The 17,500-nt window shown below is 44.9% G+C and overlaps 1 protein-coding gene across 1 annotated transcript in view; it reads left to right on the top strand.

Moving 5' to 3' along the window:
• LOC311317555 (A disintegrin and metalloproteinase with thrombospondin motifs 2-like) overlaps window positions 1-17,500 on the top strand; it is a gene marked incomplete at both ends in the record, with an annotated part of 150,410 nt that overhangs the window by 77,555 nt on the left and 55,355 nt on the right. The window contains one exon of the mRNA XM_084448629.1: window positions 15,373-15,587. Coding sequence (XP_084304755.1) covers window positions 15,373-15,587 — 215 coding nt within the window. The remainder of the gene's footprint in view (window positions 1-15,372; window positions 15,588-17,500) is intronic.

The following is a 17,500-nucleotide window of genomic DNA, read 5'->3' as shown; positions in this document are numbered from 1 at the left end:
GAAGTGGATTAAACAAATTTGGGTTACGATATAAGGTAGATATTTGGTGGTTAATTACCAGTTGTTGTGGCTGTGCGTTTTTTGCTTTTCAAATTAAAAGCAAAAAACTTTCAAATTATTGGCCTATGTTGATGTATTAAAAAACATCAGTAGCCTAGGCTACTGTAGTTTTCCTGTATGTTTTTACATGTAAAAATGCCACTGCTCAGCACCCTTCTGATGCTGTGAAACCTCCCATCAGGGCATGCTTTGAAAGGGCACACGCGTGCTGCGTGTGTGTGCTTCGCTAAGCTCACCGAGGGGGTAATTGGTGTCCGTTGGTGTTCTGACATCAAATTCGCCGCAAAGTATGAATCCTGTAGGGTTTTATTGATCATTGTATTAAATCCATTGACTTGTATTGAAGCGACCGTTGTAGATGTGTAGATCAATCCGCAGAGGGGATTCAGGAAGCGGAACTACTTACGGTAGCTATTGTTATTGTTTATGTTGCTAGGCTACCTAGTTTGTGGAAGTTTACACACATATGTGCTGAGACTAAATAGTTCTATGCTAAATATTTAAAAAACCCTTTCCAGATGAACTAGAATCTTACTTTATGGCGAATTATATGTCAGAACACCAACTACAGTAACACCTCGGTGAGTTTCTTGTCTTTGAAATTGAGTGTTTAACATGTTTTTTGAATGATTTTTCAAGGTGCCCACCCACATCCATTGTATGACCAAAACGGTGGTAGAGCAATTATCAGACTTTCTCAAAAGTGCTAGTTTTGTCAACGTTTTGATCTGAACCATTGCATTTGATCCTAAGTAACCTTAAAACAGGGTTAAACATGCATTTTCCCTTTACTACTTCTTTAAGTGGATAAAGTTGATTATTAGCTATATGAGCCATTGCAAACTCACACATTTCAATAGATTGCATCTACAAATCCACCTCTCATTTCTACACTTCAAAACTATATTTCAGTCGAAAGTAGAACTATTTCCCACAGATTATGAAAACAAATGTTTTGTTTCATTAGCTGCTAAATCTGAGGCACGATCAAGTCTGTTTTTACAGTGGGACTAGCTGACTAACGCTAGCTGGAAACAGCGCTGACCAGCAGGCTACAATGTTTAGCTACATTTCAATCGATCGCATCTACAAATCATCTCTCATTTCTACGCTTCCTTAGAAGTGACAGCAAAAAAGAGGAAGTGATTTGCTACAGTAACTCTGGATCTTGTCGAGGGTCGAAATGTCATAAGTCCCAGTAGCGACTTCAATAATAATGTGTTGCCTTCGTCTTGCTTATAGACTATGTAAATATAGCTTACACAATATACAATGTGATGTACTGTACAATATAATAGAAAGAATATACTAGTGTAAAATATAGGCAGTTTCAGCCAGACGAATTGAGTTTGCTTGCTCAACAATGCCTCATTGCAGGTATTGCGCAACACTGAATAAGGAGGTGGTCTGGAGTTGTCCGAATGACTGCACCCTCCCTCCCTCCATCCCCCAGTGATCAGGCCGTCAGATGTTTGGCTATCTGTCATGATAACTGTGTGTGTGTGTGTGTGTGTGTGTGTGTGTGTGTGTGTGTGTGTGTGTGTATGTGTGTGTGTGTGTGTGTCAGTCAGAGCTGGGGAAGTGGAGAGGAGTGAGGACAAGTGAGGGAGGGTGAGGTGGTCTGTGCCAGGTGGTCATTAAGACACAGAGCCATGTCTTTCCAGACCATGACATTTTTATTTGGAGTGCAGAATCGCCATGTAGCATGGTCTCAGTACTCTTCACAGTTAAAGGAATACATACAAAACATACAGCAATCAATAATACAATAATTTGAAATAAAACAACTATATTAAACATTCATTTTAAACAGAGAAGACAAACAAAACAAAATATAACTGCATAATCAGGAGACTGACAAACAGGGGCAGACCGACAGACAGCAGGACAGACTGACAGACAGGAGGACAGAGTAACAGAGTGTAGACTGACAGACAGGAGGACAGAATAACAGAGGGTAGACTGACAGACAGCAGGACAGACTGACAGACAGGAGGACAGAGTAACAGAGTGTAGACTGACAGACAGGAGGACAGAGTAACAGAGTGTAGACTGACAGACAGGAGGACAGAGTAACAGAGGGTAGACTGACAGACAGGAGGACAGAGTAACAGAGGGTAGACTGACAGACAGCAGGACAGACTGACAGACAGGAGGACAGAGTAACAGAGGGTAGACTGACAGACAGCAGGACAGTAACAGAGGTGAATGAATGTTGGTGGTGGTCGGAGGGGCCGTAGGCGCTGATTGGCAGCCACGCTTCTGTCAGTCTGCCCCAGGGCAGCTGTGGCTACAGATGTAGCTTACCACCACCGGTATGACTGTGTCTGAATGAATACTGGACTCTGTAAAGCGCTCTGGGTATCATGAAGGGCGCTATATAAAGGCAATTCATAATAATAACAATACTAGATGCTAATATTAAAGCAATACATAGCGTTTTCTCTGGTTTTCTCAGAACTGCGCCCCCACAGGCTCTGCGAGTAAGTGCACTGTTGTACTGTCTAAAGTTATCAGATTGTCTTTTTCTTTTTCAGTCTTCCTCCGTGATGTTTCGCTTCAGTTTTCTCACCTCCGCCATGATATCACTGAGCTAAAAAACGCATGATATCCATAGACACCGGAATAGTTAACTACTACTGTGTTGTTTAAGCACAACGTTGCGCATGCGCACTTTGACTGAATGCTGCGTCCCGGGGGCATGAGTTTTAAAAGGTAATACGTTTCAATGCATTATCTTTCTGAGTAAACTGTTTGGACGACTCAGCTTACTTTTAGTAAATCTAATTGGAGAATTAGCACCAGACATGTTTGTAAAGGTCCAAATATCGCGATGTATTGCTTTAATACAAAAATATAACATAGATATATATTAAACATAATATAATATATTAATAGATTAAATATGAATGGTATCTAATGAGAATAAAGTATGAACAGTATATAAATGGTATCAAAATACAAGTAAACAATGTGTTCAACTCTTCACTCTTTAAGCAAGAGAATGATAAATAACTAGAAAATTGCATTTCCTGCAGAAAATGCGTGTGAATGCTGAGCAGCTGAATGGAATAGCAAAAGCATTGCTGAAAATGCATGAATGTGAAAAATCTGAAAGCTCAAATGCATCACACTGCACAGCTGAAAAACCTGGAAGCTGAAATACCTGGAAGCTTAGTTGAAATGTGAACCTGCAGAATTGGAAGCTGAACTGCATTACCTAAAAAAGCTAAGCATTTAAATACATGAATTATTCATATTATTAAATACAATTACAACAAGGGTTTCCTCCCAGGAACCCAATATGAAAAACATGCAGAAGAACAGGTGCTCCTCAGTCCTGTCCCTGACCAGGACCTGGACTGAGCACTTGGACTTGGTCCCCAGGCGCCATGAACGATGGCTGCCCACTGCTCCTGGCTGCCCCTGGAAGAGGACAGCTTAGATGGGTCAAATGCAGAAGACAATTCCACTGGCGACGTGAAGTTGCATATGTGTGTGTGTGTGTGTGTGTGTCTTGCGTGCTGTATCGCCCTCAACGTCCCTCAAGGTCTTGTAATTATTATCAAGTCAAGAAGCAGCAACAATGATGTGGAGTCTGAATCAACAGTAAATAGTGGATTTTTGACTACTCAGATTGAGTCAGTTTCAGGACAGTAACGAGGTACAGGCCGAACACATTCATACACACCTGTTGGTGTGTTCTGCCCTTTAGACACGGGGGGGATTATTATGTGTGTTGGTGTGTGTGTGTGTGTGTGTGTGTGTGCACGCATGTGTGTGTGTGTGTGTTTGTCAGCGTGCTTGTGTGTGTGTGTGTGTTTGCAAGCATGTGTGTGCGTGTGTGTGTGTAGCGTGCTTGTGTGTGTGTGTGTGTGGGCAAGCATGTGTGTGTGTCAAAGGAGGGTTCTGTGTTTGTTCTCACTGACAGCCGTAAAAAATGCCTTCCAGTCTGTTAATTTCATAAGAGGCTCTGAAATATCGGACAGATAGACAGACGGAGGCACGCGCATACACACACACACACACACACACATTGCATGCCTGAATCTAGCAGGATGAGACTCAGTAAAGCTGGATATGACTTTACTGTGATGCAGTCCAGAGCTGTGTGTGTGTGTGTGCGTGCGTGTGTGTGTGTGCTTGCATGCGTGTGTGTGTGGGCGTGCGTGCGTGCGGGTGTGTGCGTGTGTACAGTACAGTATGTGTGTGTGTGTGTGTGTGTGTGCGTGTGTGTAGGCCCAACAGACAGACAGTTATGTATCCCAGGAGAGCTTAAGGCCGCTGTGTCCTGCTAGCAGTGAACGTTGAGTCTCAGGCTGCAGCAGGGCTGTCAGGGAGCTGTCGCTCTCATACATTCCCCATCAAGGTTATTTTAGCTTTGCTTTGTTTTTTATTTTTACATCATTTTAACTTGTTTTCAATTTCAGTTTTGTTTTAATTCGTTTTTTAAGTGTTTGCTAGTTTATTTTTTATTTTTTTTAAATGCTTAGTTGTAGTTTAGTTTTTATTAGTTTCAGCATTAGTTTTATTTATTTTTTCTTCAGCGCTATAGTATAGATTGTGAGACTATCCCGATCTTGTGATCTTCTCACATTGTTTCACTCCATTTGAAACAAACCATCTGGTGCACGTCAGGTTACTTCTGCGCAAGGGCAGTAAAAAAAACATTTTGATGAGATTTCGTATCCACCCAAAATGCTAGGCTTATGTGTAAAATGAAAAAGACTAAAACTTAAGACATTTTCTCTACAATTTTACTTAACTGTAGTTAATTTTGTAAGCTAGTTAGTTATCATTTTTTCTAAAGCCTAATTTTTGTTTTTATTTCAGTTAATTCAAATGTTTTTTCATACCTAGTTTTATTTATTTTTGTTAATTTTCATTAACTACCATCCTGATCCCACGAGCTCACGCTGTTTCACTCCGTGTGAAACAAACCATCTGCCACACGTCAGGTTCTGCACAGGGGCACAGCTAAAAAAAAAAAAATCTACAATGGAGAGTTTGGATTCTTGATTCTGATTGGCTAGCAGCCGTGGTAAAATACTCTGTAACCCACGGCTGCGACCGCATAACAATTAGTATTAATGCGCCGTCAATCTCATTGACGAGGCCGTTGATAAAAGCAAGCGGTAGGCTATGTTTTGCGTAGCAACCACTCGCAGCAACCTCGCCTTTTTCGTATCCTATTACAATAACGCACTCATCAGTTTGACTTCAACACTTCCACACCCCTACCAGCAAAAATGAGTGCTCTGGAGAACTGTTTTAATAACTGCACCATAGCTGGAAATATTCAAATAAACGTGAACCACCCCAACCCAAATAGGCGAGATAGCCTATGTTGCCTGGCAACCATTCAATTCAGAACTATAGCCTATCGTGGAAGATTTTGTAAATACTAAAATGATAAGAATGATCAGTAAATAAATGATTGAATGTTACTACTGAGTGTTTTTTGTGAATATATATATATGTAGTAACCGTTGTAGAAAAGCAATTGACCACGAGAGGCAATGGGTTACAGGGTATTTTACCACAGCTACGGGGGTTTTAACAATGCCCCGTAGCTGTGGTAAAATCCCCTGTAACCCACTGCCTCTCGTGGTCAATTGCTTAAATTATATACTTTTATATATATATTATATATATATTTCATATCCACCCAAAATACTAAAATTATGTATGAAAATTTTTAAAGTTTTTTTGTAATTGAACTTTTAATAGTAATTTTTGTGCCATTGAAACTGATGGTGGAATGTTCAGTATCATTATGTTTTTAGAGTGGTGGCAGCTGTTGCTTTGAAAATATTCACACATTTTATAAACTGCTGGCACTCCTACAGTTTTGAAAGCTCACACACATATTATACATCAAAACATTCACACAACTGTGCTGATTCGTAAAATGTAAGTATCTAAGCTGTGTGACTTATAGTTTTCACGGTATGACGATTTGTTTGGCAACTGCGCTCCCCATTTAAACATATGGTGCCGCACTAACTTTTGAGCTGCTAATTTTGCATTTTTACCCTTTTTCTAAGTTGTCGCCATGCCTACAGTGTTTAAGCTATACGGACATATTATACATAGAAATGTTATGCAAGTTCTCAGGGTTCCTATGGTGGCAATATATAAGCTATAACATGTATAGTTTTCGCAATAGAGCTGTCTGAAGTGGACCATGTCTAGGATCAGAGTGTCAGTTGGGATTAGAGTGGTGGAAGCGGTGGCTTTTTTTGAATTTGTGTGCATGTGCAGCCTCTCTTAAAGGTACAGGCACCCTGCTATAACTAATGTGGTAGCACAGAACTCAGCCAAAATGGAATAGAGACACATGATCTTCACTGGTGGGGGCCGGTGGGTAGCCCGGAGAGGAGTACACCGTCCCTGACTGCCTATGACCAAAAGGGGTGGAGCCTCGCCACCACACCACTATTCACGGCACAGAACCCACTTTTCAGCCCCTGAGTGGGCTAGAGACACACAGTCTTCAATGGTGGATGCATGGAAATAGCCCGGAGGTCACTGTACTGTCCCTGACTAGCTGTGACCCAAGGGGGCAGAGCCTAACCAGCACGCCACTATCCACGCCACGGGCCCCACAACTCAGCCCCTGATTGGGCTAGAGACACATTGTCTTCACCGGTGCGGGCGGGTAGGTGGCCCGGAGATGGGTACACTGTCCCCGACCAGCTCTGACCTGAGGGGGCGGAGACTCTCCACCACGCCACTGTCCACGCCACAGACCCCCACAATTCAGCCCCTGAGTAGGCTAGAGACGCACGGCCTTCGCTGGTGGGTGCATGGAGATTGCCCGGTCCGTAGTAGTACTAGCAGTAGCTGTTACATACAGCTGCAGCAGCTAGCCCACCTCACATTTTCTCCAGGAAATGTACTTTCTAGTTTGTATTTTTATTTCAGTTAACTAAAATGTTTTTTTCACACCTGGTTTTAGTTTTTTTGTTAGATTTTGTTAAATATAATAACCTTGTTCCCCAAAATAACAAATGACTTTTTCAAAGTTGTTTATTCTTGTCATACAGGAACACACAGCACACGCTTGATGAATGATGCAGAACAAACACAAACAAGCACACATACACATGCTAAGGCAGTCACTGATGAAATGTGTCCTCTGCATTCCAGGAGCAGTGGGCAGCCTCATCAATGGCGCATAGGGGACCAAGTCCAAGTGCTCAGTCCATGACCTGGTCAGGGACAGGACGGAAGAGTGATATGTCCTTCTGCATGTTTTCATATTGGGGTTATTTATGGGGAGAACATGCAAACTCCACACAGAAAGGAAGGGAGATAGCCAATGCGGGAATCGAACCCCAGATCTTCTTGCTGTGAACAAGCCTCTGTGACACCCCATAGACTTAGACTTAAACTTGGTAGAGACAAAGAGAAAGAGGTGGAATCCAGGGACCAGTAGCTTAAGAACTAAACCCGCTGAGCAATGAGAGAGATGCACCATGTCAACATAGATTTAATCAGTCACAGCGGAAACATTTCAGAAGCAATTTTTAACTGACATTGCATTCTTCTTTTTTTTTTTAAACCATGTCTTACACATTAACGGTCTTTGGGGGAACTGCGTTCATGTAAAATGAGACTGTCTGATTAGCTAACTCAATAATTAAAGCAGCCAATGAGGCATGGTGGTGTTCAGAGAGTGTGTGTGTGTGTGTGTGTGTTCGTGCCTGCGTGTATGTGTGTGTGTGTCTGTGTGTGTGTGTGTGTCTGTGCCTGCGTGTACTGTATGTGTGTGTCTGTGTCTGTGTGTTTGTGTGTGTGTGTGTGTGTAAGTGTGCGTGCGTGCGTGTACAGTATGTGTGTGTCTGTGTGTGTGTTCCTCAGACCTTTGTGTCTGCACCACTTGTGTATGGTGACTTAGTTCCCTGTTGTTGTGTTGCGGTAATGATGTTGTTGTGTTGCGGGGGGGGGGGGGCAGATGCTCAGGACGGTTTTTAACGGTCTGCCGTCCCCACCACTCATCACCTTGATGACCCATAAACCTGTCGCTAAGGAGTCGGAGTGTCTGTGCCTTGAGCTATGTGTCCATGGTGTGTGTCTGTAAGCAAAGTAGTGTTAGTGCATGCATGTGTGTGTGTGTGTGTGTGTGTGTGTGTGTGTGTATTCCATGTACTTGCATAATTGCCAAGCAGGTGAGGTGACCTCAACGTTAGGTGAAAACCAGGCTGGCTCTTATGACTTCCAGCATGTGACTTTTAAACAAGAACATGGTGACCTCCAGTGTCCTGCTATTAGACTCCAACAAACATGAGCTAGAAACATTTCTAACAATCGACGACCCTTCTGAATAATAGCTTTCACAAACACCCCTTTTCAGTAAGATGCTGTTTGAAGCCTAAATCATCGGTTCTTTCTGACCTGGTCTGGCTCAATGGATGTAGGTTTTGGGGGATAGGCCCTGTCATTCGTTTATTACTGTCCAATCAGTGGCACCGATTCATGTGGTCGGCCAATCAGTGGCGATGGGAGATTCTCCCAGACTACGTAAAACAACAACAACCTAGCAACCACTCCGCAGAAAACAATTGTAAATAAAAATAAATAATACATTTTATTTGAGGACCCCTTTCAGGACACTAAAGTCACCTTAAAATACATAAAATAATACTGTTAAACAGTCAATTGTGATCAGTTTAAAGTAGGTCTGTTAAACGATAAATAAATGATGATCTGTAATTAATTAATCACGATCAATTGCAAATTGATCCTATATGCATTAATCATATAGCCCCCAAATGAAGATATTTCTGACCTGTCAATCACACAGAGAATAATAACCAATAAGGTTGCTTGATTTCTTAAGACCACGCCTCTGATGTCCCACAAGCAAAACTTGTCCTGTGTTGTGTTCAGAGATTAGACATTAGTTTGAAGAAAATGGTTCTTAAAACATACAAAAAACTGGCCTGCAGGCTGCTGTACCATGTACCATGTTATAGGAAAACAAGGTGTACGATACTCCACACCTCCCTCCACACATCAGTTTACAGCAGCGGCGACACAAAAAGCTACAAACGTTAGATGCTTGATGTACAGTAGATAATTATGGTAAATGGACTGCACTTATATAGCGCTTTTCCACCTTAGCGGCACTCAAAGCGCTTTACAATGGCCTCTCATTCACCCACACACATTCACACTCCAATGGCGGTAGCTGCCATGCAAGGTGCTAACCTGCTCATTGGGAGCAATTGGGGGTTAGGTGTCTTGCTCAAGGACACTTCGACATGTGGACAGTCGGAGCTGGGATTCAAACCACTGACCCATCACTGAATGACCCGCTCTACCAACTGAGCTACAGCCGCCCTGTAGCTAGTAGATTACAGATCATTCTCACAGGCTTATTTTCTAAGAATGGATGCCACTAACTTACTGACTCTGCTTTACGTGTGCAGTAAGACTCCACGATTTTGTCCTGATGAATTTCACTCGGGAGTTTGTGAGGTGTTTGTAACTTCCCAGCTAGCAGGGAATGTTCCCACAACACTGGGGAACATTCCCAACACGTTCTGCTAATGTTTTCACATTCTTAGAACATTCTTAGAACAAAATTGCTAGCTGGGTTCTACATACATCGCCTGCACCTAGCATCAATTCGTATGTTGTCACCTGCTCCGTCCGAAATCCAAATCTCATGGATATATCCTTGTGTAAAATAGTTCAGGCCCTTGCTACTGGGGCTGACAGCTTGTTGGAGCCATATGTAGAGTATATTATGTCAAATATTTTTTGTTTGGACAATCATGTGTTTCATATGTTTTGGTTTGATTTATATTCTCATGAAATGGTAATTCTTAGTTTAGGTCGTTTGGAATGATTACTCCCCCCTAGCCTATATTATGGTAACGGTACTGCACCCAGCATGGTTCGCTAATTGATACTAATTATCTATGTTTAAATGGGTGTCTATCAGGAAGTGTTGGACAAAAGACGGGGTGATCATACATTTTTCAACCACCGCCACACACACTCGTACGGACAGTTAATCCAGTTTTCGTGTATATTTTGGAATTGTGAAACCTACCTGTTTGGAACTCGATGTTGGGATTACAATAAACAACCTTGGATTTTATACGGATTCGATTGGATTATTGCTTGGAAGGTGCATCTGGAAAATTTGCTACCCCGACTGGTCCCAACTAAAGAACGTTTGGGACCTCGAAAGCCGATACACAGCTTAACATGTTTAGTTTGAGAAGTTAGGCTAAAACTGCTTCGATGGTATGCAAACGACCACGCTAATATTAACTGTGCCATCTCAGAGTTTTTTTTAAAGTAAACTCTCCGTTTAGAGTGCAAAGCAGAGTGATTTTCCACCTCCTCGAGTTTGTTTCAAGGCAAAGATGCTTTTGCATGACACACGACGTAGCCTACGGGGTCATTTAGGTCCAAATTAAGTTTATCGCTTCGATAATGTTAAATCAGGCAATGATGCGGCAACTGTGCCACATACAGCTGGTTAAAATCGATGAATGCGATTAATTTAATGTTTGCATAATTAATTAACCCTAATTAATGTGTTAAATTGACAGCCCTAGTTTAAAGAAATACAGTATCTCCTCCTCTTCCCACCCCCATATCCCAGAATGGTAGAGTCCTGCCAGACCTTTCTCCAGCGCTGGCACGGCATAAAGTGTAGAGCTTCAGTCTTTCTGGCTATACAGGACTGATTCTGACCTGAAAAGGGTTCAGTAAAAAAAAAATTCAGAGGGTTCTTTTCCTGTTCCTGAGGGTCGTCTATCTTAGAGTGTAGCTCTAGGCTGTGGCTATTATTGACCCAGCAGCAGCTATGATCTGGGATGAAAGTCTGATGTTGTGGAAACGAAAAGACGCTCATACTGATACTGACTTCTGATTAAGTCATTTCATAGCCCTGATTCTCTAGAGATTGCCGTCATGTGGTATTCAATACTGAGAACTTTCAAGGCCTTGTCAGTATGTGTGTGTCTGTGTGTGTGTGTGTGTGTGTGTGTGTGTGTGTGTGTGTGTGTGTGCCTGTGTGTGCGCACACTGTTTGAGTGTCCCTGCTTTATAAATCACTATGGATGAGGCTGTGACCAAGTCTCTGTCTCTGACAGCAAGGTCTTCAACACACACACACACACACACAGCCTTGCTGTCAACCATTCAGGGGACTCCACCCCTCAGGTTATAGCTACTTGATATACAGTGGAGCTGGAGAATGCAGAGCACCACGCTGTCTTCCCTACCTCGATCGGGCGAGCAGTGTGCTGAACCTCCTCCCCCACTCAGCATCAGCACCACAGCCGGACTGACCTGGACATCTGTATGCTTCACCTCAATTCACTTCTCTCTCTGCTTTCTCTGCTCTCTCTCTCTCTCTCTCTCTCTCTCTCTCTCTGCTCTCTCTCTCTCTCTCTCTCTCTCACACACACACACACACACTTTCTATATCTTTATCTCTCTCTTATCTCTCTCTCTCTCACTTGCTATCTCTTTATCTCCGCTCTCTATCTCTCTCTCACACACTTTCTCTCTCACACTTTCTATCTCTTTATCTTCCTCGTATCTATCTTTCTCTCTCTGCTGTCTGTCTCTCTTTCTCTCTCTCTGCTCTCTCTCTCTTTCTATCTATCTCTTTATCTTTCTCTTTCTCTCTCTGCTTTGTCTCTCTTTCTTTCTCTCTATCTCTCTATCTCTCTAAATCTCTATTTCTCTCTCTCTCTCTCTCTCTCTCTCTCTCTCCTTCCCCTCCTCTCTCAGACACACATGACATTTCTAAAGGTTGAAAGACAGAGTACCTTTGTATCCCAATAAGGCCGTCTACTGGCCCACCTGAATGACAATTCTGCTATTGTCTGGGGGGTGGTGGTGTGTGTGTGTGTGTGTGTGTGTGTGTGTGTGTGTGTGTGTGTGTGTGTGTGCGTGCGTGTGTTCTGAGCCTGAACTCCACCTGTGGACCGCCTGGACACGGACGCGCCACAGTCTGTCCTCCACCCCGACGCGCGACGATGACGTCTTCACCATAAGACCACCATCCGTCCAGTAACTGTCAGGTCGCGGGGTAACCTCTGCGGCGTCTTACGTAACCAGGAAGTATAAATAACCCCAACCCGTCTTTAATAAAGGCAGATGGTGCGGCTATGACATGGCGCTCGTTAAAACGGCCCGCCCGCTCGGGGGTGGGTTGATCTGGAAGACGACGGCTTCATCCGAGCCACTTCCCCTAACGAGGCGCTGTCGATAACGTATTCTCAGGTGCACACACACACACACACACACACACACACACACGAGCAACACAACTGCTGGAAGAGAAAAAAAATGACACAATTTTTTTTCTTTTTTCTTGTACCTTCTCTTCACCCCCCTCCTCCGACCCCCTGCGGTTCCCTCTCCCCTCGTCTTGCGTCCTCTGGTTGTTTTTCTTCTGCCCGTGTGTCCAGTCTAATTTCAGTGAGCCCACATCCTCCCTGTCCTCCGCCACTCAGGGAGGCAGCAGAAATTGGATCTTGTTCAGGCTCCCCAGGATCGCTCTTCTCTCCCGGCGACTCGGGAGCCAATATTAGCCGGCGAACGGCGGCGCACGTTTATTTTTTTTTTATTTTTTTAACCCGCCAGCCGGTTGCCGTGGTAACGTTACATAAGCGGGGGGCGGGGAAGGGAGACGACGCCTCTCGCCGATTGGACGACGGGAGACGAGAGAGGTGGCGGATCTTTACCCAGCAGGCTTTGCTTTCTCTCTCTCCCTCTCTCTCTCTCTCTCCCTCTTTCACCCTCTCTCTCTCTCTCCCTCTCTCTCTCTCCTTCTCCTACCCCCCACTCTCCCAGCATGCCCCCTTCCCGCCCCCCCGGGAAGAGTCTGTGTCAAACCAGTGTGAACGGTTCCTCCTAGAGTGTGTGTTACACCAGCCCCCCCCCCCCCCCCCCCCCCCCTCGCACAGCACAGCGCCTCCCTATGAACTCAGCTATGTGCTCAGTCAACACGTTCCTGTCTCATCTCCCAGATAACACTCAAACACACGCGCACACACACACACACACACACATATACACATGCACGCACATACTCTCACTTTTTCTCACCGCTAACACACATAAACACACCCACACGCAAGCGTGGTCTGGTTCCTCTGGTAGGATCTCTCAGACCAGGACCGTGGTCTGGTTCCTCTGGTAGGATCTCTCAGACCAGGACCGTGGTCTGGTTCCTCTGGTAGGATCTCTCAGACCAGGACCGTGGTCTGGTTCCTCTGGTAGGATCTCTCAGACCAGGACCGTGGTCTGGTTCCTCTGGTAGGATCTCTCAGACCAGGACCGTGGTCTGGTTCCTCTGGTAGGATCTCTCAGACCAGGACCGTGGTCTGGTTCCTCTGGTAGGATCTCTCAGACCAGGACCGTGGTCTGGTTCCTCTGGTAGGATCTCTCAGACCAGGACCGTGGTCTGGTTCCTCTGGTAGGATCTCTCAGACCAGGACCGTGGTCTGGTTCCTCTGGTAGGATCTCTCAGACCAGGACCGTGGTCTGGTTCCTCTGGTAGGATCTCCCAGACCAGGACCGTGGTCTGGTTCCTCCGGTAGGATCTCTCAGACCAGGACCGTGGTCTGGTTCCTCTGGTAGGATCTCTCAGACCAGGACCGTGGTCTGGTTCCTCTGGTAGGATCTCTCAGACCAGGACCGTGGTCTGGTTCCTCTGGTAGGATCTCCCAGACCAGGACCGTGGTCTGGTTCCTCCGGTAGGATCTCTCAGACCAGGACGCCACGTGTGACTCTGGTAGGCGGGAGGATCAGGGACGGCCTTGGCTCCAGAGACAGGATCATTTATCCTCTCCTACCCCCCCCCCCCCCCCCCCCCTCTCTGTCTCCCTCCATCTCTCTCAATCCCTCTCTATTTATCTCTCTCATCTCTCTCCCTCCTTTTCTCTCTCTGCCCTTCTCTATTTATCTCTTCCCATCTCTCTCTCTGTCCTCTATGTCTCTCTCTCCTTCTCTCTCTCCCTCCATCTCTCTCTATCAACCTCTCCATTTCTCCATCTCTCTCTCATCTCTGTCTTTCTCTCCCCATCTCTCTCTATATCTCCATCTCTCTCCATCTCTCTCCCAATTCAATTTCAATTGAATGTTCATAATATTGTCAAAGCAATAGTGGAATTGCAGTGGTTAGGGTTAGTTATAGTTAAGATTAAGCCAGAGAGTAAGGCTGAACGTGTGCGTTTGTGTGTGTGTGTGTGTGTGTGTGTGTGTGTGTGTGTGTGTTTCACAGTGGCCATCCTGCTAGCTTTTACCCTGGAGGGAATTGGAATGGGCAATATTTGGTTGATGAAAAAAGATCTGTTAAGGATAACCACACTGTCACCGACAGCTACAGTAGACACGCACACATACATGTACAAACACACTCTAACACACACACACACACACACAGACTGGCTCAGAGATATGACCCTGATATGCATGTAAATGCTCTCTGCAGTTATTAACACGTGTGTGTGTGTGTGTATGTGTGTATGCATGCCTGTGCGTGTGTGTGTGTGTGTGTGTATGTGTGTGTGTGTATGTGTGTGTGTGTATGTGTGTATGTGTGTATGTGTGTATGTGTGTGTGTGTGTGTGTGCGTGTGTATGTGTGTGTGTGTGTGTGTGTGTATGTGTGTGTGTGTGTGTGTGTGTGTGTGTATGTGTGTGTGTGTGTGTATGTGTGTGTGTGTGTGTGTGTGTGTCAAGGTTATTATAGTTAACGAAAACTAACTAAAAAACGAAAACTAGGTGTGAAAAAAACATTTTAGTTAACTGAAATAAAAATAAAAACTAGGCTTTACAAAAAAACGATAACTAACTAAAACTGTATTGTGTGTTTACAAAACTAACTAAAATAAACTAAAATTGTAGAAATGTCCTTAGTTTTAGTCTTTTTCATTCGATACATAAGCCTAGTATTTTGGGTGGATATGAAATCTATCCTCCATTATTTCTTTAGCTGTGCCCCTGCGCAGAGGTAATCTGACGTTCGCCAGATGGTTTGTTTTGCACAGAGTGAAACAACATGAGCTCACAAGATCAGAATGGTCTCACGAGGCTAACGCGGTAAAAAAACTAAAACTAAAACTAATACTGAAACTAATAAAAACTAAACTAAAACTAAGCATTATCAAAAAATAAAAAATAAAATAAACTAGCAAATCTGCTTTAAAAACTAATTAAAACTAAACTGAAATTGAACACAAAAAGTCAAAACGATATAAAAATAAAAACTAATGAAAAAAGCAAAACTATTATAACCCTGGTGTGTGTGCGTGCGTGTCATCTCTAGGCGCTGTCCTGGGTGGCCTACTGGAACTGGAGTCTCTGTACCGGGGTGTGGAGCAGAGCCTGAACCAGAGTCGGGCGGCCCGGCGCCGCAGGCAGAGCGGAGGGGGGCCGGAGCGGGCCTACAACATCGAGGTTCTGCTGGGCGTCGACGACTCGGTGGTCCAGTTCCACGGCAAGGAGCACGTCCAGAAATACCTGCTCACACTCATGAACATTGTGAGTACAGAGCGCGTACACACGCGCGCACGCACACACACACACACACACGGGCACATACACATGCACACACACACACACACGCACATACATATACACACACACACAAGTGGTCTTAGAATGTGGTATTCTGCACTCAGACAGACAGACAGACAGACAGATAGTCAGGCAGACAGACAGACAGACAGACAGACAGACAGACAGACAGACAGACAGACAGACAGACAGACAGACAGACAGAGATTCAGGAGGACAGACAGACAGACAGACAGACAGACAGACAGACAGACAGACAGACAGACAGACAGACAGACAGAGATTCAGGAGGACAGACAGACAGACAGACAGACAGACAGACAGACAGACAGACAGACAGACAGACAGACAGACAGAGATTCAGGAGGACAGATAGACAGACAGTCAGATTCCCTTGTTGCATGTTTTTACACAGCAGTCAGGCCCAGGTAATCCTCTTCCTCCCCCGTCCCAATATGATGGCTTTTCTCCTCATTTGTGTGTGTGTGTGTGTGTGTGTGTGTGTGTGTGTGTGTGTGTGTGTGTGTGTGTGTGTGTGTGTGGGTGGGTGTGTTTGTCTCTGTGTGGGTATGCTTTTGTTTGTGTGCGTGTATCTGTGTGTGTGTGTCATAGTGTGTGTGTGTGTGTGTGGGTGTGTTTGTGTGTGAGTATGTGTGTGTGTGTGTGTGTCTGTGTGACACAGAGTCAGCAGGCAGTATGCTTCAGGACAAAGAGTTTAGCCCCACACTCCTAGAAGTGTGTGTGTGTGTGTGTGTGTGTGTGTGTGTGTGTGTGTGTGTGTGTGTGTGTGTGTGTGTGTGTGTGTGTGTGTGTGTGTGTGTGTGTGCATGCGTGGGTGTGTGAGTGTTGTGGAGTGCACTGGGTGGACTTTAATCTCTGCAAATTAAACCTGAGATGAGAGTGCTTTGTGTATTTGTGTGTGTGTGTGTGTGTGTGTGTGTGTGTGTGTGTGCTTACATGCAGGCGTGTGTGAGCAAGGAAACTGTGAACTCTCTCATGTTTTAATAGATGGCAAACAGAAACAAATCCTGCTCCCCTTTGTGAAGAACAACACTCACTCTGCTTTTCAATCCCTTCCACGAGCCTGTCCCATATACAGAACCCTCTTCTCTAGAGAGGAGAGAGACAGCAAGAGAGACAGAGAGAGAGACATCTACCCTCGTATCTAGAAAGAGAGAGAGAGAGAGAGAGAGGGGGAGAGACATTATACACTCTTATCTAGGGAGAGGAGAGAGAGAAAGAGAGGGAGACAGAGAGAGAGAGACATCTACCCTCTTATCTAGAGAGAGGAGAGAGAGACTGAGAGAGACAGAGAGAGAAACATCTACCCTCTAATCTAGAGAGAGACAGATAAAGAGAGAGAGAGTGAGAGAGAGAGACATCTACCCTCTTATCTAGAGAGATGGAGAGAGAGAGAGATCTATGCTCTTATTAGAGAGAGAAGGAGAGAGAGACAGAGAGAGACATCTACCCCCTTATCTAGAGAGAAGGAGAGAGAGAGAGAGAGAGACATCTACCCCCTTATCTAGAGAGAGAGAGAGAGAGAGAGAGAGAGGGAGAGAGAGAGAGATCCACCCCCGTATCTAGAGGGGAGGAGAGTTAGAGGGACACAGGCCTTGTCAATGAGGCTGGTAGCAGGCGGGAAGAGACTGCTTTTGCAGTGAGAGGTTTTGACCCTAATGGACCGCAGCCTCCTGCCGGAGGGGCGTGGTTCAAGGAGTTTGTGATCAGTGTGGGAGGGGTCATCCACGATCTTTCTTGCCCACTTCAGGCATGCAGGTCCTGGAGGGATGACAGATTGCAGCCGATCACCCTTTCAGCAGAGTGGATGATGTGCTGCAGTCTGTCACTGTCTTTGGCTGTAGCGGCGGAGTACC

Source organism: Borostomias antarcticus, assembly GCF_949987555.1.
Source record: "Borostomias antarcticus genome assembly, chromosome: 14".
In the NCBI taxonomy this organism is placed as follows: Eukaryota; Metazoa; Chordata; class Actinopteri; order Stomiiformes; family Stomiidae; genus Borostomias; species Borostomias antarcticus.
Note: the sequence above shows the minus strand (reverse complement) of the source record. Positions and strands in the feature narration are given on the sequence as shown.